Source organism: Fusarium mangiferae (assembly GCF_900044065.1).
Source record: "Fusarium mangiferae strain MRC7560 genome assembly, contig: FMAN_scaffold004, whole genome shotgun sequence".
Taxonomy (NCBI): domain Eukaryota; kingdom Fungi; phylum Ascomycota; class Sordariomycetes; order Hypocreales; family Nectriaceae; genus Fusarium; species Fusarium mangiferae.
Window position 1 is genome coordinate 29670 of NW_024573924.1, and position 22356 is coordinate 52025.

General features: G+C 50.3%; 10 protein-coding genes across 10 annotated transcripts; 4 read left to right on the forward strand and 6 right to left on the reverse strand.

Annotated features, from left to right (window-relative positions):
• Positions 1 to 869: 869 nt before the first annotated feature.
• On the forward strand, positions 870 to 2143 carry FMAN_16083 (uncharacterized protein; the record flags this gene model as incomplete). Its single annotated transcript, XM_041829345.1, has 5 exons — positions 870 to 884; positions 976 to 1314; positions 1373 to 1648; positions 1712 to 1848; positions 1903 to 2143. The coding sequence occupies 5 exons, from the start codon at positions 870 to 872 to the stop codon at positions 2141 to 2143; spliced, it is 1008 nt and encodes a 335-aa protein (XP_041680117.1).
• A 792-nt stretch (positions 2144 to 2935) lies between these two features.
• Positions 2936 to 3790, forward strand: FMAN_16084 (putative ribosomal protein L18, cytosolic; the record flags this gene model as incomplete). Its single annotated transcript, XM_041829346.1, has 4 exons — positions 2936 to 2939; positions 3110 to 3214; positions 3292 to 3659; positions 3713 to 3790. The coding sequence occupies 4 exons, from the start codon at positions 2936 to 2938 to the stop codon at positions 3788 to 3790; spliced, it is 555 nt and encodes a 184-aa protein (XP_041680118.1).
• Positions 3791 to 4084: 294 nt separating this feature from the next.
• FMAN_16085 (uncharacterized protein) lies at positions 4085 to 5383 on the reverse strand (the record flags this gene model as incomplete). The annotated part of the gene is made up of 7 exons (XM_041829347.1): positions 4085 to 4162; positions 4227 to 4388; positions 4442 to 4570; positions 4625 to 4936; positions 4984 to 5010; positions 5074 to 5127; positions 5183 to 5383. The coding sequence occupies 7 exons, from the start codon at positions 5381 to 5383 to the stop codon at positions 4085 to 4087; spliced, it is 963 nt and encodes a 320-aa protein (XP_041680119.1).
• Positions 5384 to 5910: 527 nt separating this feature from the next.
• Positions 5911 to 7676, reverse strand: FMAN_16086 (uncharacterized protein; the record flags this gene model as incomplete). Its single annotated transcript, XM_041829348.1, has 3 exons — positions 5911 to 7263; positions 7313 to 7597; positions 7653 to 7676. The coding sequence occupies 3 exons, from the start codon at positions 7674 to 7676 to the stop codon at positions 5911 to 5913; spliced, it is 1662 nt and encodes a 553-aa protein (XP_041680120.1).
• Positions 7677 to 8202: 526 nt separating this feature from the next.
• On the forward strand, positions 8203 to 9366 carry FMAN_16087 (uncharacterized protein; the record flags this gene model as incomplete). Its single annotated transcript, XM_041829349.1, has 4 exons — positions 8203 to 8550; positions 8613 to 8713; positions 8769 to 9124; positions 9182 to 9366. The coding sequence occupies 4 exons, from the start codon at positions 8203 to 8205 to the stop codon at positions 9364 to 9366; spliced, it is 990 nt and encodes a 329-aa protein (XP_041680121.1).
• A 596-nt stretch (positions 9367 to 9962) lies between these two features.
• On the reverse strand, positions 9963 to 11418 carry FMAN_16088 (putative CPC2 protein; the record flags this gene model as incomplete). The annotated part of the gene is made up of 5 exons (XM_041829350.1): positions 9963 to 10388; positions 10586 to 10903; positions 10988 to 11114; positions 11181 to 11218; positions 11377 to 11418. 5 exons carry the CDS (start codon positions 11416 to 11418, stop codon positions 9963 to 9965), a joined length of 951 nt encoding a protein of 316 aa, XP_041680122.1.
• An 832-nt stretch (positions 11419 to 12250) lies between these two features.
• Positions 12251 to 13225, reverse strand: FMAN_16089 (uncharacterized protein; the record flags this gene model as incomplete). Its single annotated transcript, XM_041829351.1, has 2 exons — positions 12251 to 12915; positions 12970 to 13225. 2 exons carry the CDS (start codon positions 13223 to 13225, stop codon positions 12251 to 12253), a joined length of 921 nt encoding a protein of 306 aa, XP_041680123.1.
• Positions 13226 to 14873: 1648 nt separating this feature from the next.
• On the forward strand, positions 14874 to 17663 carry FMAN_16090 (uncharacterized protein; the record flags this gene model as incomplete). Its single annotated transcript, XM_041829352.1, has 1 exon — positions 14874 to 17663. The coding sequence occupies one exon, from the start codon at positions 14874 to 14876 to the stop codon at positions 17661 to 17663; it is 2790 nt and encodes a 929-aa protein (XP_041680124.1).
• Positions 17664 to 18086: 423 nt separating this feature from the next.
• Positions 18087 to 19898, reverse strand: FMAN_16091 (putative glycine hydroxymethyltransferase; the record flags this gene model as incomplete). Its single annotated transcript, XM_041829354.1, has 5 exons — positions 18087 to 19234; positions 19305 to 19442; positions 19503 to 19596; positions 19656 to 19712; positions 19779 to 19898. The coding sequence occupies 5 exons, from the start codon at positions 19896 to 19898 to the stop codon at positions 18087 to 18089; spliced, it is 1557 nt and encodes a 518-aa protein (XP_041680125.1).
• A 1393-nt stretch (positions 19899 to 21291) lies between these two features.
• FMAN_16092 (putative translation activator GCN1) lies at positions 21292 to 22302 on the reverse strand (the record flags this gene model as incomplete). Its single annotated transcript, XM_041829355.1, has 4 exons — positions 21292 to 21435; positions 21511 to 21931; positions 22121 to 22239; positions 22276 to 22302. 4 exons carry the CDS (start codon positions 22300 to 22302, stop codon positions 21292 to 21294), a joined length of 711 nt encoding a protein of 236 aa, XP_041680126.1.
• Positions 22303 to 22356: the final 54 nt, after the last annotated feature.

The following is a 22356-nucleotide window of genomic DNA, read 5'->3' on the forward strand; positions in this document are numbered from 1 at the left end:
CTAGTAGCTAAGGTATTCTTGAGTCGGCGCCTCTCAGATTCCACCTTCAAATAAGATCCATCAGAGACGACTCTGGCATGTGGATGGGCACAGGATAACGTTACCGCGATACCGCACTGGGTCAGATGCGTACAAGATCCGCACATTCTTTATTTGCACAAAGCACCAGTTTTTACCACTGCTGCCAACCTGCCCCGTACATATGACCACTTGGACGCATCTGCTCGTTGTCATATGCTCTCTACTTACCCTGTAGCGCAGAGAGCCACTGACCCGGCTGCGAGACCTTTCTACCCCACAGTCAAGCGTTCCAGGTCCTAGTTACTTCTACTTCTACTTCTCCCGAGCGGAAACCGGGGGACCACGCGCGCGCCCCGAAGTCATCCGCAACGCCGGTTCACGCGCCCCCATCCGCTCCTTGACGACGGCACCGGTCCCGTCTCCCGTCCGTCAACATCCTCTTCCCATCATCGATCAAGGCTGTTCATATAAAGACGATACCTGCCCAACCGCTGACGAACCTAATCGCCTATAATCCGCTCGCACGCCCTGTCGTGTGTCGGTTCTGGCGCAGACTCGAAAACTTCTCCCCAAATGGTTGCTTTCACTCTATCCTCACCTCGACCTTCCAGCATGCCATTACTATTCTTTCAACCACAGTAACAATTGGAGACACAATCGTTTGACAGGGAACACCTAATACCGGAGACGATATTCAAATTTTGAGGCCACCCGCCACTGTCGCAATCGAGGTTGAGATCTAGCAACTACTTTAAACCTGGCGCTTTCAACAAAGACGAAGCCTTGTCTTGGGACCAATTGCCATTGTCTCACATACGACGCAATACGTTCGCATGTCTCCCGTCGCCATGTCCACCTCCACCGTACGTCATGCATGCGCCGACTGTTGACTGGGATGCAGTCTTGTTGCAAAATCATTTTTCTCATGAAAGATTTGCTAATCAGGTACTATAGTCACAACCAGACATGGTCAATTCGACCGAGGCTGCGGCCCCCAGCCGCTCCATGCAGTTCCGGGAGACCATCTCTCAGCCTGTGATCGCCGCATTCTGCGCAGGAGGTGTTGCTGGCGCTGTCTCTCGAACCGTCGTATCCCCCCTTGAGCGGCTCAAGATCCTCATGCAGATCCAAAGCGTCGGACGAGATGCGTACAAGCTGTCAGTGGGGAAAGCCCTGAGTAAGATGTGGAAGGAAGAAGGCTGGAGGGGATTCATGCGAGGCAACGGCACAAACTGTATCCGCATCGTCCCATACTCTGCTGTGCAATTCAGCAGTTATAACTTTTACAAGCGGGTATGTAATGCTTCAGGCGAGGCTCACGCCCATACCCAGCAAGCTAACACATACGCAGAACATCTTTGAAAGCTACCCGGGTGCTGACTTAGCACCGATTACTCGCCTTATCTGCGGTGGCATCGCTGGTATAACGTCTGTCTTCCTTACCTACCCTCTCGACATTGTTCGCACACGGTTATCCATCCAATCTGCAAGCTTTGCCGAGCTAGGAAACAGGCCAGACAAACTGCCTGGTATGTGGACTACTCTGGTGCAAATGTACAAGACCGAGGGTGGCATGTCTGCTCTATATCGAGGCATTATTCCTACAGTTGCCGGAGTAGCACCATACGTAAGCCCCTAATTTCCCACCTGCATTAACATACAAGTTTCAAGAACTGATTGATTCCTCCAGGTCGGTCTTAATTTCATGGTTTACGAATCAGTCCGAAAGTACTTGACGCCAGAAGGAGAGCAAAACCCCAACGCAACCCGTAAGTTGCTGGCCGGTGCCATATCTGGAGCTGTTGCACAAACTTGCACATATCCCTTGTAAGTAACTCTGCTGTAACAATTATGTGATCGCTCTGCTTACAGAACACACAGCGACGTTCTACGGCGCCGATTCCAGATCAACACCATGTCAGGCATGGGCTACCAGTACAAGGGCATTACAGATGCGATCCGGGTCATTGTGATGCAAGAGGGAATCAAGGGACTTTACAAAGGCATAGTGCCTAACCTGCTCAAGGTTGCCCCAAGTATGGCATCAAGCTGGCTGAGTTTTGAGATGACCCGTGATTTTCTCGTCGATCTCAGGCCCGAATCTGAGCCACGCTCCTTGTGATTTTATATAGATATGTGAAGATAGTTTGTACTACAGAAGGGGTCTCTTTTCAGGCATGGCTTTTGGCATTGGGGGAAGAACAAAAAAGGAAACGGACTGGCGCAGTCATGGGAGACGTCAGGGGCGTAGATTTGTACAGTCATGGAGCAGTGGGAGCAAATGGCACAACCTTTGGTGCGAGGCCTGTCATATACATTACTGGATGATGCATAGAGGTTAAGAAGATCTGGCTGCGGATACGGGGCAGAGACACTTGAATTGATAGACAAATACCATCGTAGTCCCTATAATGCATCACTTGAATGGCTACAAGTAAGACCTTCTTCATGTCTTCGCTTCGGGATGTTAGAGGTATGTTTGCATCATTACCTGATATATCTCACCATCATGGCGCTGGTAAAGTCGTAGAATGGCAGCATGATTAGAACACCTATAAATGATCCTTGCCTGAATTGAAGATATGCGTTAGGAATGGTCCATGGTCAAAGATACTATGGGTACATAGTAAGTTGACGAAGTGATAGATAGCCCCCAGACCGAGGTGAGTTCGGTGACAGCCGTCCTTAAGCTGACCTGGGAACCTTGCCTAGAGTGGTTAGCTCCATTTTCGGTGGTGAACTCCGGGGAAAGGACCCAAGCCCTAACTGCCGTCAATGACCGCCCTCAATCGGGGAAGAGCGAGCTGCACCGACCCACCATCCCAAGGCCTGAATTTTTTTTGAAGGAAAGTGCTGTTCGACGCATCCGCCTCTATACCCAACATCGCCAAATTTCACAGCGACAACCGCCGCCATGGGTACGTGAAGATATTGAAGTTCAGCCTCTGTATGCGAGTAGAGAAGGAGTGCGCTATCGTGCCTCTTTCTCTGCGACCAAGGCACCATCTTGTTCGCGAAAGCGCAAGACAGAGTTGCCCATTTTTGAGCATGCTTGAACCAAATGGCTGACGATGGCTTCACCTCACAGGTATCGATCTCGACCGCCACCACGTCAAGGGCACTCACCGCACTGCCCCCAAGAGCGACAATGTCTACCTCAAGCTCTTGGTGAAGCTCTACCGCTTCCTGGCCCGTACGTCCAATCCCCCACCTGAAAGCGCACAAACTCAATCGAGAACTTTCAATTAACCATTTCCTCACATTGTGTAGGCCGAACCGACTCTTCCTTCAACAAGGTCGTTCTCCGACGTCTCTTTACGTCCAAGATCAACCGCCCTCCCGTCTCCCTGTCCCGAATTGTCGCCAACATCAACAAGGAGGGTGAGAAGCGAACCGTCGTTGTTGTCGGTACCATCACCGATGACAACCGCCTGCTCGAGTTCCCCAAGGTGACTGTCGCTGCTCTGCGATTCACCGCCACTGCCCGCGCCCGCATTGTCGCCGCTGGCGGTGAGGCCATCACCCTGGACCAGCTTGCTCTCCGTGCTCCCACCGGAAGCAACACCCTGATCCTCCGTGGCCCCAAGAACGCCCGTGAGGCTGTCAAGCACTTTGGCTTCGGGCCCCACAGCCACAAGGTAATATTGTCTACTGATGGCGTTTCTGCACCAATCTCTAACACCCACTGCAGAAGCCTTATGTCGAGTCCAAGGGCCGCAAGTTCGAGCGTGCTCGTGGCCGAAGACGTTCGCGCGGTTTCAAGGTCTAAGCGACTGGTTGGGGAAAAATATTGGCCTTGGGTGGAGTTTGGGCCAGGTTATGCGGCAAATGATGCCAAAATACGACTGGCAAATGGGTCTTGCATGGAATTGGCGTGCCTAGGTATCACAAAATTCTACAATGAAATTCTCGCGCATTACTGCTGTCATGATGCTGTTCGCTTCTATGTGATTGCAGATGGTATGCCCACCCCTGGCACCATTCATCTTAAAGGATTATAAGACAGCAAATCCAACTCCACATGACTCCTATAGATACACATGTTGTACACATCCACCGAGACCTATTCGTCTATGTCCGTGGGTTCTATCGTAATACCAGATTTCCTCCGTAGGCCAATAAAGTATGCTTCCCGGCTCTCCTACCCAGGGAATTAGTAAGTTGTATCGAGGCCTGGAGCATCATGATTCAACTTCGGGGAGTACCTTTCTTGAAGAATCAGGCTTCTCTCTGAAAACTTTGGTGAAGAGAGTTTTCAACTTTTTCTCGAACTCCTTGTCCTCGGGTCCCTGGTAGAATTTACAGACGAAATGTCCCCCAGATCGAAGAGTGTCGCTAGCAAACTGTAGAGCAGCAGCGCAAAGGTCCTTTGCTGAAGTGTTAGTACAGGTTACTTGTGACATGATTCAGGAGCCTCTACCATACTGCCCACATGGTCACGGAAGCCGTTTCCGCTCGTGTTCATCAACCTATGATAGGGATTACTCAATGTCTTCACGCTAAAGCCGGTGGTCTGCTCCCAGGGTGCTGACATGTCACTCAAAACAACCTGCTAGAGTATTAGTATATTGAAAGGGTTTCTAGAAAGAAGGAATCGACAAACATCAACGATGCGCTTGCTTGGTCCTTCTAGTCCAGATGCTGGTGGCTCGTTTTGCCCCGTGTGTCGTTCCATATCGAGATAGCTAGGGTGGTCGACCGTGATGCCTTCTTCTGCGACAGAGCTGTCGGATTCCACCGTTTCCTGACCAATAGATGGGTTCTGATGGCTTTCAAGAATGAAATTTTTGACCATCTCCTGAACAGCTGGCGAAAGAAAATCGCCCTGAAATGTAGCTACACCACGAGGCGGTTGGGCTGGGATGAGGTCGATACCAATGACCCGGCCATGCGGTCTCGTCCTTTCCACAGCAACCTTGATTTATCAACAAGGCCGTTCACTTCGATGGCACTGAGTCTTACCTGTGACCAACTGCCTGGTGCATATCCCTTGCGGGAGTGAGCTCAACGATTCACATGTCGCTAGCAGAATGAGAGGAGAACTGGACTTACCAGGTCAACCACTGTCTGCCCATTGCCTTTGAACAGCTTGTACTTGGAGTCCATCTAGCCACTATATTAGCTTGCATCAACGTAATCCGATGAGTGGAGTAGAATATACTTCTAGGAGCTTGAAAGCTGCTCGGCTTTTGAGCCCTTGAACCTTTGCACCTCGTGCATATGCGTCACGGCCTTGTCGCTGTTTCCAACGAGACCCTGATGAGGACCATCGGATCGGTTCAGCAAATGGTCGTGAGTGAAGCAAACATGGGCCGAGCTTCCAGCCCAGGCTTGGGAACAACGAAGGCAGTCGGATGTTCATCAAATTTGACGAGTTGAAGTAGATGTTCTTGGTGATAAAACTCTTCGTAGCTATCCCCCAAATACACTGGTTGGGGGGGGCAGGCTTTAATTAGAATCGGTGCAACACTGACAGGCAACTTGTTGTAATATCAGTATCTGAGCATAAGGAGGTTGGTGTAATGATCTTATTCACAGTACTGTCATTATTACTGGTTGTAGAGAGCAAATAGTGGTCATTCACAAGATCCCTTGATACCTTACCTGCTAAGGCATGAGGAACTAGGCTAACCTATACCTTATGCTGCCATATATTCAAACCTTCCAAACATTGATGGAATCAGAGTACATGTCAATACTGAGCATGGGTGAACACAAAACGTTAAGGCAGATAAGAAACAGTCATTATCTCAATTCAAAACCTTTGCGCCTACCGAGCAATCCTTAACCCAATACTGCCGCTATTTCAGATAACAAACAGCACAAAAGCAAACGCCATGCCATGCGATTTCCACATCTGCCCCTTAATAAGATAATTATACACTTTCCTTAATGTAAGAAACTGGCTCCCACTCCTCGCCTGTCCTTCTTCAACGGCGAGAATGTTGCTCCACCGAATGCACCACGAACATTTCCCAGCGGTGCCTTGAGCCTACGCCCGGCCCCCATCTGAATCTTTGCTGGTCTAGGAGCTGGTTCCGCCTCCTCATCATCGAACAGAGTCTTGTTGCCACCACCAAGCACTTTTCGCTTCTTTTTGCGTGTATCTGCATCATCATTTCCATTTCTCAACGACGCCGTAGCAAGGTTCGACTTCAGCAACCCCGGCACCTTCTTGGGCTTCTCGATAGGTTCAGTTTCCGGTTCGTCAGCCTCGTCAACTTCGGCTATCATCTCGATTCTACTAGAAGTCTTGGCTACCCTGGCCTTTCTCTTTGCCTGAACCGGCATATTCTTCTTCGTTGTTGGTGCCTCGTCCAGGGCTTTCCTTGGTCTGCCCCGGGTCTTCTGTGCCTTTGGCTGCTCCTCTTCCTCGGGGGCAGCATCATCCTCAGCTTGATGATCTGGCTCTGCAGCCTCCTCTATGGGCTCCATAGACATAGAATCGCCAGGTTCTGGCGCAACATCTTGAAAGGCAACAGGTTCCGAGGCGCCTGTAGACTTCCCAGTGGGTGAGTGAAGTTCGCTTAGCTCATCTGACATGTTCTCCGAGAGATTCTTGGTACGGTTCAAAAAGGGCGTGATTGAGAACGTCGACTTCTCTCCTACCAAGGCGCGCTCAGCACCTCGTTTCTTGGAAGGCCGTCTCAAGGTTGCCTCATCTGGGCCTGGGGTTCCGATGCTGACGTCTTCCATGCTCAGGTCCTGGGCTCTCTTCTTTCCAATGGGATGTTCATTCATCGTGACACTCTTCTTGCTTGTCTTGTTAGTCGCCAGAGCCTTACGAGCTTCCTCCAGTTCAGCGCGACAAGACGCGAGCTCAGCTCGTGTGTCCTTGAGGTCTCCCTGAGTCTTCTTCAGTTTGCTTCTTGTATCCTCCACGCGGCCTTCGAGCATGTCACATTCACCGCGGACTTCCCGTAGCTCTCTGGTGTGTTCTTTCTTAAGCTTCTCCAGTTCTCTCTTCGCTTCGTCCAATTGTTCCTTCACTTGATCATTGTCATGATTCTTGGATTGCATGCGTTTTTTTGATCGCCTCTCATTTTCGAGTTCCACCTCAATGGAACTAAGCTGACGCTCGAGATCCTGCTTCTGGGCGACGACGGCGCGATGATTTTCGAGTTGCGTCTTGAGATGTTCAAGCTCGGGCTGGATCTGGTCAAGCTTGTGGCTGAGGGCGAGTTTCTCCTGCAAGACCTTGTTTGAGTCTTGTCTGAAGTCATTCAAAGAATTGATTTCGGTCTGGCTTTGTGTCAGGCGGACTTTCTGATGACTGTGAACCATACCCTACCTTGAGGCCTTCCAGCTCGTTGCCTTGTTTTCTGAGCTGCATTTCTTGAGCTTTCAGCTTCTCCTTCGCTTCGGCAAGCTCCACATGCACATCTTTCCCCTTTTTCGTCATCTGCTTTACGAGAGCATCTCGTTGAACCAGCCGATCCTTCAGGGACGAATTTTCGTCACGAAGCGTTAAGAGTCGCAGCTTCAGGAGACGAGCTTCCTCATCACGGCCTGTTAAGTCAATCTGATGGACATTTTCTTGGTGTCTCAACTCAAGGTCACTGATGCGAGCCGCGCGCTGTACTCTATAGTCAGTTCTGCAGTTGAAGTAGCCGTTTCACGCGTAAATCTACCTCTGTGGACTTGGTCCTTTTCATGTTTGCCAATGTGATGCTGCTGACGAGACAGGCTTGTTGCAGTTAAAAAAGCCGGTACAACTTCTGACAGCTGAGTATACTGAAGCCCTGGCAGATGCAGACTCTAACGAAAAACTGACATGCAAGGCGGACCAAGTCGAGGTGGGATGAATCGTTATGGAAGACAGCCGAAGCCAATATAAGTGCACTGCCTTAGTACCTTATGTTTTGGCGACTTGGTATAAGCGTAAACATGTTGCTGCATCCAGATTTAGCGCTGATGCTATCGATAATGCTTTCACGTGATCAATACTCGTTCGTCCAATGACGCCACAGACGTCCCCGCCAGCTCGAAACGTCTGCTTAGGTAAGGCGCTTTGCTCGATTGAGAGGCCACCTCAGCTTCACTGGCATTATAGCTACAGCTTCCGCAAGCAAGGTGGTAGATATAGCTTCAACAGTCTCCTACTTCTTTACTTACGGGCCAATTGGCCCCCCCCCCCTTTTCTCCTTCTTTGAACGAACACCATCAATTTTTCTTGTCAACATGCGTTTCCTACGTTCACTTCTCTCTTTTGCCGTTCTTGCCACGGGCGTGGCAGCCGCCAAAAAGTCCTCCACTGAGCGGTTTGATGAATTCCATGCCAAGCAGAGCTCGACACCGCTCAAGCTGAAGGAATCGACATATAAAACCCTGACCTCTACACCAAGAGACTACAGTGTTGCTGTGCTCCTCACCGCTGCCGATGCCCGGTTTTCCTGCCAGCTCTGCCGCGAGTTCCAACCTGAATGGGACTTGTTGGGCAAGAGTTGGGCCAAGGGTGACAAGGCCGGCAACTCACGACTGATTTTTGGCACTCTGGACTTTGTTGATGGCAGAGAGATTTTTATGTCGGTATGTACTATGCAAGATCGGAAGCTGTAGTGTCAATTTGGTTGCTGACGCTATGAATGAAGCTTGGCCTTCAAACTGCCCCTGTCCTCCTCTTATTCCAGCCCACTGTCGGTCCCCATGCTGCTCAAAAGCCAGAGCCACTGCGATACGACTTCAGTGCCGGGTGAGTAGTTTTGTCCACGGCCCTTCTGGGCGACTGACTAACAAGCAATATTCAGACCCCCGACTGCCGAGAAGGTTCACTCCTGGCTCGCTCGTCAGCTGCCCGACCGACCTCATCCTGCTGTCAAGCGACCTTTCAACTATGCGGGTTGGGCGATCACCATAACCATCATCCTTGGAGTTATTACTGCAGGTGTTGTGGCTTGGCCGTATGTGTCTCACATTCTGCAGAGCCGCAACCTCTGGGCAGCCTTGTCCTTGATGACCATTCTCTTGTTCACCAGCGGACACATGTTCAACCATATTCGCAAAGTTCCCTACGTCACTGGTGACGGACGTGGTGGAGTTAACTACATCGCGAGCGGTTTCCAGAACCAACTTGGCTTGGAAACACAAGTGGTGGCAGCAATTTGTATGTCTCGTCTACTCTCCTCTTGGCCCTATTCCTTCTTCTGACTGCCCTTTCTAGACGGTGTCTTGTCGTTTTGCGCGATCTCTCTCGCTATCAAGGTTCCACGAATTGCTGAGGCCAAGTCTCAACAAGTCGCAGTCATTGCGTTTGGCGGCGCCCTGTTCCTTGTCAACAGCTTCCTGCTGAGCGTCTTCCGTGTCAAGAACCCTGGCTATCCATTCTCTCTGCCGCCCTTCATGTAAAATCATAAGGTAGGATGAGAACGCAAACAGCCGCCATATGCTTCGGGAGAAGAGGACGCTGTGGACCAGCAGTTACAGGATCAGGAACATCATCGTTTTAGTGAGACTACATATCTTACGACGAGTAGAAGGACAAAAGCATGTTATATGATACTTCCCAAATAGACCTTTGCTTAGAAATGACGGATAAGACGTCAGTATCCTTTACTCCTGATCAATGACGCTCTTGGTTGCGGCTCTGATGTGAATGCTTGGAAACCTTCTGGCCAATGTTGCTTCCCGGCTGGGATTACAAAGGTCAGTCTCACAGTCACAACGTCACATCTCATGCCAAGAACAGACGAAAGATCACTAAAAACCATGAAAATATTTTGAAAACTCGAGTTCTTTATTGGAGAACAAAAGGATGAATCCCGGTAATTTCAGGGGCTGCCTATAACCATCAAATGCGTTATGCCCTCGTCAGATTGTAGTCGCCCCCCTTCCTTTGCATCAATAAAGACCAAACGAGGAAGCCAACCATTTGACGCCCTACCAATGATCTACCTTCTTCCGCTCGCCTTCGTCACCACGCCTCTTTTTTAGGGTAGAGCAATTTATGCCCTCGACATGACACCCCAGGCACGGATGATGTTGTCAGTGTAACCAGCGAACAGAGTCTGGCCATCAGCAGACCAAGCCAAGCTGACACACTCAGGCTCTCGGCTCTTCTTGCCGACAGCGGGGAACTCAGGCTTGAGCTCATCAACCTTGCTCTTCTTCTCGAGGTCGAAGATGATGATGCTGCTGGCAGTAGCAGCGCACAGCCAGTATCTGTTGGGGGAGAAGACAAGGGCGTGGATCTCGTCGTTGGCGTTGAGAGAGTAAAGGTGCTTGGACTCGTTAAGATCCCAGAGCATGGTGGTACCGTCCTTGCCACCGGAGGCGCACAGAGAACCGTCGGGGGAGATGGTGACAGTGTTGATGTAGCCGGTGTGGCCGATGTGGTCAGTCTGGAGCTTGCAGGTGGAGAGCTCCCAAACCTGGACATATTGTCAGAATTAATCAAATCAATGCATATGAGCAGATGAACGGAGCAGAGGGCTATGCAAAAGCTGGGATCAGGGCAATGGTGAATAGTGGTCTCATGGCCTGCGTGAACAGGCTCTGAAGTAGCAAATACTTGGGTTGCAAACATCATGTGGAAGGCGAAGTCACAGTATCTGTCTTGTTTACTGACCTTGACGAGCTTGTCCCAGCCGGCGGAGACAATGACAGGGTTCTGGGGGTTGGGGCTGAAGCGGACGCAAGAAGCCCACTCGGTGTGGCCCTTCTCGGTGATGGTGTACTTGCAGTCACCGAGAGTGTTCCAAAGCTTGATGGTTCGATCGCGAGAACCGGAGACGATCTGGCGGTTGTCGGCAGAGAAGCTGACGGAGAGGACGTCGTTGGTGTGGCCGACGAATCGTCGAGTGGTAGTACCGCTGGCGAGCTCCCAGAGACGCAGAGTCTTGTCCCAAGAGGCAGACAGAGCGTAGGCACCGTCAGAGGAGATGACCTAGTTCCAACAATCAGCCGAGTCCTAAATTACATCTGCCCGCCAAAATGCCATCGTGTGCGGCGGGGCACTGGGTGGACGTACACAGTCGGAGACGATGTGAGAGTGGCCGTGGAGGGATCGCTTGGGGTAACCGTACTGGCTCTCATCGCGAGTGAGGTTCCAGATGATCAGGGTCTTGTCTCGGGAGGCAGACAGGAGCATGTTGGGGCTGGAGAAATAATGTTAGTTTAGTGGCCTCGAAACAAAAGCATGACCAAGGTTGTTCTCGACGTACTTCTCCATGGAGGTAGCCAGACTGGTGACCCAGCCATTCTGCAAATAGTCAGCCTTCAGTCCTTCTTCCCTCTTGGATCTTCTCATTCCACGATGCCAACTGCAGGCATCTTGATTTGTAGCGGGTCGTAGCCAGCGACAGTCGCGACGCAGCAGCCGGCAGCGACAGGAGCAAGGTTTCATGGGGATCGACGTACGTGGCCCTCGAGAGTGCCCTTCAGGATCAATTGTTCGGCCATGTTTGCGGTGACGAGGCGATGCAGAGGATCAAGGTGCTTGAGGAAGAAAGAGAAATCAAAGGCTGCTCTGCAAAACCTAGGCCGAGTCGGAAGGGAAGGCGGGTTGCGAATCGTACCTGCCCTTTTTTTTGTGTGGGTTAAAAATTATAGAAAGTTAGGGCCTTGAGCTCCGCTTCGACATTAGCGGGGTGCGAGAGGCACACGAGGTACGTACCAGCTTGCTCAGGCAAGTCAGGTTTCTGAATTTTCCACCTCAGTTCTGAGCAGTGTGGCGTTATCCAGGTGTGGCGTGGCATAGGTGTGGCTGCCATATACATGGCATGTGGTTGTTCTCCATTCGTGTAAGTCATCGTCATGAGAGATGAGTTACTAGTATCCATTAGGAGATGCATTTCTAACGATGCTTGACGACACGGTTCTCGGCGAGGCAACCGAAGGTGATGCAGCCTCCAAGGTGCCAGCCATCTCGCCAAAACGCCCCCTCCCCTCAGTTCATCTGTTGGGACTCGAATTAGTCGGCAGTTCAAGCCAGAGAGTTTGAGGATCAACATACGCAGACGACGCAGTAACAATGTGGCTTCAAACAATGTCACGTTGTTGCTATCACTCTCAACATGTTTAGAATTTGCACAGAAAGGCTGGGATGCAAGCTCGGAGCACAGTGTTGACCTCGATTTGTTCTCGTTCGGTGTTGTTCTATATCAGCATTCGCTCCATTGCCTTTCTAACCTAAAATAATGCAGTAAGCCTAGTAACGCCTTATGCTCTCCTAGCCAGAGTATTATATACGGGGTATCATGTAAACCATCTTTGTCCGGACTTCTTTTGGTGTTCATGCCGACTTTTTTGCCAAGGCAGCTGAACGTTTACCAGCCTTGGGAACCTCCTTACGCGAGAACAACGCCTCGCCGTTGACGATCATGCTATGGTCGGCGATCTCCATCTGATCGGTATTCTCCCCTCTCCCCTCAGTTGCCATAAATCTCTTCATCGTGGATTCCCATAGACGAAACCGTTCTTTGCCATGTGGATCACGCTCAACTAAATTCTTGACCTCTTTCTGCTTGCGCATTTTGGATGCACGGACTAGTCGTCTAAGAGCATCCTCACCCTGCTGGGCCGTCCTCGCGGCTTCCTCTCGTATTTTCTTCGAGTCTCGAATACTAGTATCCTCCTGAGGAGTGAACTTGTACGTGTGTTTGCTGGGAAAGTCGGGGAAAGAAGAAGGAACATAATCTTTCTCGTCCTTGTCTGGCTGCCCACTGAGCTCTTCCCCCAGAAGTGGTAGGGTCGTGTATGCATCGAGGTCCTCGGGCAGTATATCGACATAACCGGGAAACAGTTGTGTTTTTGAGACAGGAGGCTTCAGGTGCGGTTTCAGCGATGAGACGCTAACATTGTGCCGTCGTAGCGCATGCTCGAAGTCGGTCGGGATAGGATGCTCGCGACGGGCAGCCAGTGCGAGGGTTTTGGCAGCTTCAATCATGCCCTCCAGATCTGAAGTGTATTAGTTATGGAACACCCATCAGGGAGCTGCAGTCAACAACTCACACGTCTCTACCATCCCTGTGAAGCTCTCTATTGCCTCAGGGCTTGCTCCTAGAAACCCATCGTGATTGAGAACCATTGCGATCGAACGCTGAAGTCCCGTTCTAGCTTGATAATGCGGATTCGGTACTGAGGATTCAATCGAGCGAGACTCTTCATCCTCGATCTGCATCGTGATGCTTTCCAAGTCTTCGAAGCGAGGGCGTTTCGGGTTGGGCTGTTGCTCCTCGGCAGGCGATAGACTTCGTTTGGGCGTCATTGCAACGAGGTTGTCAAATACAAGATGGCGACGCGTGTTGGTGCAAGAGTGGAAAAAGTCTTATAAAGTTCCCATGGAAAGGCTGTATATTGTGACGCCTTGTTATATCGAGATCTTTTTGAGGTGTAGGCAATGAGAGGCTACCTAGGTATGCAGAGATCACTTGAGCCGTTAGTGACGAGGCTGAATGCACCTTTGTGATATTTGCAGGAGCTGGAGCAGTTCGATGCCGGAAGCTTTCCCCAGTAGCGCGCCCGGAGAAGCTTCGGCTCATATTGAATGCATGTTTCTCCAGGTCCTCATGGGAACCACCACCTACAACAAAGGATTCACCATTGTTCAGGTATGCCGTTATTATCATTTATGGCATTTGAAAACCCACTGGCTTGCGGAAATCTAGTACTAGGGACATGTCATGCGGCATTGTTCAACATATGGTGCATCGCGATAGCCCAACCTTTATGGATATTCCAGCGAGTTCCCGCTAACAATCTATGCACTTCGAATTGTTGACACCCATTGTCAATGGAATGCTAATTAGTGAAGACGAGTACGCCATGAATGAATATCCTAGGTTCGCAATCAACTAGGAGAGGTGTCGTCGTGGAGAACCCAGGATCTCTTGTGCCGTGTGTGTGTGTGAAATTAATGGCTGTATCAATAGGGTTCTAGACCAAAAGATCGACGCCCGTCGTTGAAGTGTCGCTGTGATTCCGAAACTCGCAAATACAACCCAACCTATTGTAACCCATGCTAGCCATGCTCTGCCATGCTGTCTCACGGCTTCTCACATGCAAGTCGCTAGGATTGTATACATGCCAATCGGCTAAGCAAGAAAGATGTAGCAGTGGACTGCTAACGATTTTGACCGACACTTTGAAACAAGCCTTTTAGAGAAGAAATGAGCCCTGCATTTCGAGGTTTGATGCTGTTGTTTGACCCAGATTGCAGGGTTCCGTCAAAGTGACAGCCTGACAGGCAGATCGATAAATCAACCGCCCACACCTAGACACCAGTCTTGGTCATTAATTGCCTACATCTGCAGGCTCTCACTCTATTACTCGCTCAGTTAATACGCTTCAACGTCAAAGCGTATCACGACAATCTCAATTTTCGTCATCTCCACAGATACTTACCTACGGCCCCTGGGACCCTTCCAGCAAAGAAATAATAAGCTTACCTTATGGCACTTCTTTAGTCGGTTCGAGGCCCTTCGATCTCTTATCCTCACCACCCACCTCCTACCAACACACACTGAAAAAACAGATGATACCTGAAACAAATGTACGAGTCAGAAACGATACAAGCACAGACTGAGTGGCCGATTCTCTTGTAAATATATCTATCAACCTTAGTACCTTATAATCACCAAGTAGCACAAGGAACACACGAATCCTAAAAGGTACCTATTCAGACGCCCCTTACCCTACACAATTATTCAATTCCCTTGCCACATCACAAAGAGTTTGACTTCAATGAGGCCCTAAAGCCCGCAATACCAAAGCTATCAATCCCACCCTGCCCGTCCATTTACATATCTTGCCTCAAATACCGAGGGCTGGACTTTCGGTGGTATCATTGACCCACGTGTTAACTCGTTTCGCCAGCGACACAGTCAGTTCCCTTTCGTATTGCTGCCACCTTCAACATGTTTCCTTTCGACCAAGCTTCCCTCCCTCAAATAACAACCCGCAAAGCCCTTATTGGTGTGGATTTTCAGCATGACTTCATATCCAAGGATGGAGCTTTACCTGTCCACGAGCCGGAGGACTTTGTGGACCAGACTATCAAGCTGGCCCAGGCATTTCGAGGAGTCGGTGACGTTGTGTGGGTTCAGTCACAATTTAGTGAGACCCGACCTGTGCTTGAAGAACAAATCCTTGTAAGCGACATCGCGCCCAAAACACCACGAGCTTCTAAGAGAGGCCGACCAAACATCCCGGTTCAGCCAATCGACGCCGATGGCCCGCCAGATGAAGAGGCATTCCTGAGCCATGAGGTTGCTACATGTGTCAAGGCGGACACGCCTGGCTGCCGGATAGCTTCAGCCATAGAAGACTCGTTGCCTAAAACAGACACAAGGTTGACCAAATCTCACTATTCAGCCTTCCAGTCAACCCACCTGTTGCGCATACTGCGTGCTAAGATGGTCATGGAGCTCTTCATTTGTGGATCACTCACCAACATTGGTGTATATGCCACAGCTCTTGATGCCGCAGGCCATGGAATGGCAATCACCATCGTCGACGACTGTTGTGGTTACCGATCAGAGGCTAGAAAGACTTCGGCAATAGCCTCTCTGATAGAACTGACTGGATGCGAAATTGCTTCGTATGACGAGGTCATGGAGGTGATACAACCCAAGCCCAAGCCCCCCAAGTCAAGAAAGCCCCCGTCTTCGTCCAAGGTCCAGGAACAATCCCAGACTGCAAAGTCAGATCTTTCAAAAGCCGAAGGCCGCGAGAAGAGTACTACCCCGGATTTTGTTAAGGACATGACAAGTCTTCGACTGGCTTCAAATCCCCCAAGCCCCGCATCAACACCGACTCAGCCCCAGCCAAAGGCGTTGTCGACAAGTGCAGCTGAACACCATGAGTCAGAGGTCAGCCCGGAATCGAAGGCTACAGAATCAAATGGTGTTAATCAGATCAAATCTACTGGGGCACCCAATGGCATACATGAGTCGAACAAGGCCAAGGATTCCCCTATTAAAGCCGGACCAGATTCAGCATTATTGGATCATACTTCTAAAGACCACGAAGAAAGCACAGTCATAGATTCCCAACACAATGCCACGCAAAGTCCAGACCAAGTCATAGAGCCATCGTCTCCAGCCGAGACAAGCCAGAAAGAAGAACAGTCCATCGCATCACCTCCGGCTCAACCGACCAGCAAGCACGAAGCACAGACAATGAAAGCACAACCAGACAAGACACAGGAAATACCCGAGATGAACAGACCAGCGGCTAAACATGATGCCAACCTTCAACAGGAAGGCCTTTGCGAAGGAGATACCGACATCATTGAGGATGTTCTTCCTGAGCCGTTACTTGAGGGCATCTTCGATAAGTTGCGCGAGGAGGTTCAGTGGCAGCGCATGTCTCACCAGGGTGGGCAAGTTCCACGACTTGTTGCTGTTCAGGGCGAGATCGGACCAGACGGGAGCATCCCAGTCTACCGTCATCCATCTGACGAATCTCCTCCACTGCTGTCATTCTCTCCTACGGTACTGGCTATAAAAAACGAGACCGAGAAACGGCTGGGTCATTCTCTGAACCATGTGCTGATCCAGTACTACCGAGATGGGAATGACTACATCTCCGAGCACAGTGACAAGACCCTGGATATCGTCAAAGGTTCTTATATCGCCAACGTGAGCCTCGGTGCTGAACGAATTATGACTTTCAGAACAAAGAGAAGGGATAAAGACTCTTCACAGGAGGATGTCAGCTCTCCAACAACCTCGAAAAGAGTGATACAACGTGCCAGGCTCCCACACAATTCTCTATGCCGACTAGGCTTGAAGAGTAATATGAGGTGGCTACATGCCATCCGTCAGGACAAGCGTTCAAAGAAGGAAAAATCCACGGCTGAACTTGCATACGAAGGAGGGCGAATCTCTCTAACCTTCAGGCAGATAGGGACGTTCCTGAATGGCGGAGAGACTCTTATATGGGGCCAAGGTGCCAAGGCCAAGTCCCCCGAGGATGCTCACGCAGTCATTAACGGACAGTCTACCGAGGCAATTGAGCTGCTGAAGGCTTTTGGGACAGAGAATCACTCAAGCGAATTCGATTGGGACGCACATTATGGGAAAGGGTTCGATGTGCTGCATATGAGCAACGCACCTCGCCTCTTTACATGCAGTGACCCAACTATCAATATGCGCATTGCTCTCATGCTGGCGGAGTTTGGCGTGAACTACGCAAAGGGAAGCATTACGACTGGATCTGCTGCTACAGACTCTGAGAATCTGTCAGTCAAATTCGTGGACAAGGACAAATCCACTGTTCAAGGTGATATGGCTGTCATGTCGTACATTGATGCCCGCTATGGGCTTGGGAGACCTGGCAGCACCCCACAAACACCGAAGGAGTTGGCCATTCGGCTCACTCGTTTCCAGCGAGCCTTGGCTCTTTTGGATATCTGGAAAACCCTTCCGAAGGAAACTCAGAGCGGTAAACGAGACACGAAGTCTCTTAAACAGGAGCTTGAAGTTTGGGACGGGTTCCTCGCTGAGGATAATGCACCTTACATCGCTGGCGTGGAACTGGCTCTGCCCGACTTCGCCTTCTGGCCAGTTTTGCACGACATGGTGGAAGAAACAGGAGTAGAGACTCTCCGGGATCAGAAAAGACTAAGTGAATACTATGAGAAGGTTGGCGAGAGGCCTAGCTTCAAGAAGGTGCTTGGCAAGCATCCGCCGCAGCAGTCATAGGAGATTACCCCTGCTCGATGATTGTATTTTAGACAAGTAGCAAACTCGCGATCCAAATAATTAGGTAGTGCCCGGGTAGTATCTTGTCCTTTGCGAAGGACCAAGGGATTGTTGATGCAAATCTGTATGAAATTATACGTATTGTTCGTTGCAATAACAAGAGTTTCTTATGTAAATGACCAGTGCAGCGTAGCACAACAGTGGTGACTATTGAACAGGTCAAAAACACGGACAATACCTCTATCACGGCAATAGAAGACATAGAGGAACTGTGGGAGACTTTCAGGTGTCGCAAAAAGACAAGGAGAGAAGGGAGGGGGAAAATTATACAATGTTTGGTATCTATTGTTCCAAAACCGTGAGGAGGATAATATACTCGACGAACCGACCCCTCGATTGATAACTTCAAGCATCCGCAGGAGATCATTCCGAGGTGCTCCATGGAAGAGGATATGTGCCAACCCAATCTTCAACCTCACTTCGTAGTTGGACAATTTCGGATTCTGTCTCACCATCACCGAGGTGATCTAGGAAAACCTTTATCTTGCCAGGGCTCTTCTCACCTTTCTCCTCTGCTGCTTTTCTAGCAGCTTTGTCGATACGAGAAGTGATGGTGACGGCACGATCCACAACGTCAGCAACACGAACGAAATCATCCTCGTTAAAGCCACGGGTAGTCATGGCAGGAGTACCCATGCGAAGGCCACCAGGAACCAAAGCAGAACGATCCCCTGGGACTGTGTTTTTGTTGGCTGCCACACCTACCAACTCCAAGACACGCTCAACTCGGCCACCGTCAATGCCCTGGGGTTTGAGATCAGCCAGGACTAGGTGGTTATCTGTACCTCCACTGACAAGCTTGTATCCCAAGCCACCTTTGCCCTTGGGCTCGCTCAGCCGCTTTGCGAAAGCCTTGGCGTTTTTCAGAACCTGAGACTGATATGCCTGGAACTCTGGGGTGTGGGCTTGTTTGAGAGCTACAGCAAGAGCCGTGATGGTGTGGTTATGCGGACCGCCTTGGTGACCGGGAAACACAGAGCTGTTGATAGGACCTTCGAGATCATAAAGAATATCTTCCTTCGTCTTGGCATTTTGCCTCCGCACTCCTTTCCTATAAAAGATCAGAGCACCTCGGGGACCCCTTAGACTCTTGTGGCTCGTTGTGGTTACGATGTCGGCGTAGGCGAAGGGACCAGGAATGACCTTTGCTGCAACAAGGCCAGAAATATGGGCGATGTCGGCTAGTAGGTAGGCGTTGATCTTGTCGCAGATCTCCCGCATGCGCTGATAGTCGATTAGTCGGCTATAAGCACTCGCACCAGCGACAATAATCTTTGGCCTATATATGCATGCCATCTCCTCCAACTTGTTGTAGTCGATATATCCTGTAGTCTCGTCCAGCCGGTACGGTAAAGTTTCGAAGTACTTTGATATCGCTGAAATCTTCTTTGTGGGCGTTTGGTAACCATGAGATAGATGGCCGCCATGTGGTAGATCGAGACCCATTAACCGATCATGGGTGTTGAGCAAGGCAGAGTAGACATAGAGGTTCGCTGGAGCGCCAGAGAGAGCTGAGAGGCCATAGTCAGTATCACATGCGCCCATGTAAGTCACTTGAGAGAAAAGCTCCTAGCAACCAACCTTGAACATTGACACCCCATAACTTTGGGTCGAGTCCGAACGATTCAAGGGCACGCTGTTGACAAAGCCTTTCGGCCTGGTCGATAAATTCATTCCCGCCATAGTAACGGGCCCCTGGGTATCCTTCCGAGTATTTATCTACAGCCAACGTTAGTCTCAAGGTCTGTCGTCGTTCGATTCTTGGCTACTAAAGCTCACTCTGCATCACGCTACCGAGAGCATCGAGTACAGCCTGGGAGGTAAAGTTCTCGGAGGGGATCAGATTGATGAAATGCTTCTGGCGGTCTTTCTCCTGCCCAAGCCGTCAGCACAGGGGAAGCAGATAGAATGTGTAGCATCAGTGCGACCAACCTTCTCAATGATGTCGAAGACAGCGGGGTCAGCTTTGCTCAGATGGGCTGAGAGGGCCTGGGGTGAGGAACGGGAGCATTAGATGCTTAACTTTTTTAAACAACCCAATTGAAGAAGACACACCTGCTGCTGGTCCTCCAGAGCTATGGAAGATGCGGCTCGAGTACATGTCGCGAATACAGCAGCTGGCCTTGCGATGTTACGCAGGACACGCGAGGTGCCTCTCACACCAGCGAGAGACATAGCGTGCTTGGCAGTCGATGGCAAGACACCGAGATCGAATGATTCGAGCGCTTATGGGAGAGACAAATTGAGGGTTCTATTTGCGGCAACGCAAAAGAGCTTCAAGAGGTGCTTGGTGTAGTCCAACGGCGCGTTCACTCAGGACGTCATCGACTGATACGATGGGACTTAATTAGTGCCGACGACTGTAGGCGGAGGCGGAGGCGGAGGGTGGAGGGTGGAGGTGGAGGAAGTTCGGACAGGGCCGCGACTCAAATGATGAGTGACTGTCTCATGGATGGATCCATAGCAGCAGCAGCAAGACTCAGGACGCACCACCAACCATGGTGCTCCAAATACGATACTCTCGCACAAAGTACCAGCTGTAATGCTTAGGTAGTTGGGATCTGTAACTCTTGAATTTAGCACTCGTCTTTCAAAGCGAATGGAACATTTGTTGGTAGCTTCATTGGATTAAAAAAACTAAAAAAGTAAGGAAAAAAAAACTCACGCTGGATGGGAATATCCTCTGACCAAGTACATTGAGCGCACTCCACGACATGCATTTCTGGCCTTACATACTAACCTACCTTACTGCAGCCACATAACTACCTCGTGGCTACAATCAAAGTAGGTATAAAACGACTCGACCATAATACTCAATTTGTAGTATAGCTGTTTGCTTGTTTTCCTCCGTCACTTCTTGTCTATTAAGATAAGGTTGGGTGTGATGGCATGGCTTAGACAACACATAGGTCCAGTCCGTCTGGAGCTGGTGCACCCTCATCACTCATTGCCTTGGGCAGCTTTTTTTTTATATTCAAGGAGAAGCGGCTCAACTAGGCTTTTGCTTGTTTTATTTCTACGATATCATGTGGCTGCTTTTGACATCGTCAGCTCGTTGGCACTTTTAGGTCAGACACCTCCACTTGGGTGATATGAGCTGGGTTTGCCTGTCCCTGTCCAGCCAAGCGGAAGCGCTGCCTCAGGTCTGGTTGAATTCCTGATTGTTTAGATAGTTAGTGTAGGGAACGTTCCATTCATGTAGAGGGTCGGGACTTTCAATTGTGGCTCAGTTTTCGACAATTCACATTCGCTAATCCAGTTACTGGCATAGATGAGACGTCACGAAGAATGCTCTCATGATTAGCAAGACCGCGCATATTATTTTTTAAAACGCTGGTGGTACTTAAGTCATGATGTGCGGAACAAGTGCTCACGAGAAGGTCGTAAATGGTGAAACATCCAAGCATCCGAGCATCATCGATTCCATTTTTTTTCAATGCTACATGCCTGAACCCCCGCCGGTACAAGTGTAGAAACCAGAAGGGCATAAAAAGAGACCCAACCCGTAGACTCCGAATGCAGCCTCCTCTCAAGACCGAAATGTTGTCATTGTCCACTAGGTTTAATCTTACTCCTCGGCAAGGAGAGCATTTCGCTTCGCCACCGCACGCTCCTGCTTGCGCTCGCGAGCAGCCTTGTTCTTCGCACGCTTGGCATCCATCTCCTCCTGAAGGGCAGTCTCACGGGCCTTCTCAGCCTTGGCACGGTGAATCTAGATCAAAAACTCCATGTCAGCGAATGTCCCGAGCGTAGACCCCGAGAAAGGGGCATCATTGATAAAACGTACGTGCTCGACGAGGGCACGCTTGTGCTTGAAAGCGTTACCCTTGCTGCTATGGTACAGCTCGTGGTAGAGGTGCTTATCGATCTTGCCGCTGGCACGGTACTTGACCAAGAGACGGCGGAGGACTCGGAGGCGGCGCATCCAGAGGACCTGGCTAGGCATACGGGCATCGGCGGTACCCTTACGCTTACCATAGCCACGGTGTCGGCCCTCTCGTCGGGCGAGGTTCAGCTCGCGAGCGCGCGATCGTGAGTGCTGGGTGACGGGCTTTCGAATGATGAGGCCATCGGAGATAAGCTTTCGGATGGTCTGGCGAGAGTTGGCGTTGGAGATCTCGCTCTGCTCGTTGGGGTCGAGCCAGATCTTGCGCTTGCCACAGCCGATGACCGCTGAGGCCAGGCGCTTCTGAGTTCGCAGATTGACCCTGTAGTTGAGGAAGAAACCATTAGTTAGCCACCAGTGCCCTCTGATAATGTTGTCATGTCCCAAATTTTCCAATCCACCGAATCCGTGGCGACACCATCAAAAGGCATTGCAACCAGTTCATATACTTGTTTCCAAAGCTCCTCTTGCATCGCCTCCTCGCTTGTACGGATCGTTCGGATGGACTTACATCTTGATTGTCGTTGGGTGGTGATGGCCGGTCCTCGATGGATGTTGGATGATGAAGACTGGTGAGAGGGGTTGCGAGGCCAGAATTTCTCTGCTTGCAACTCCTTCTGTGGGTTCACGCTAATCCCAGAACGTCAAGCGAGGGCTGCACGTGACCCTCAGGGTCGAAATTGGCAGGAGCATGTTAGTGCATCAAATTAAAACTACCTATGCATTTTACAGGTGAATAAATTATCA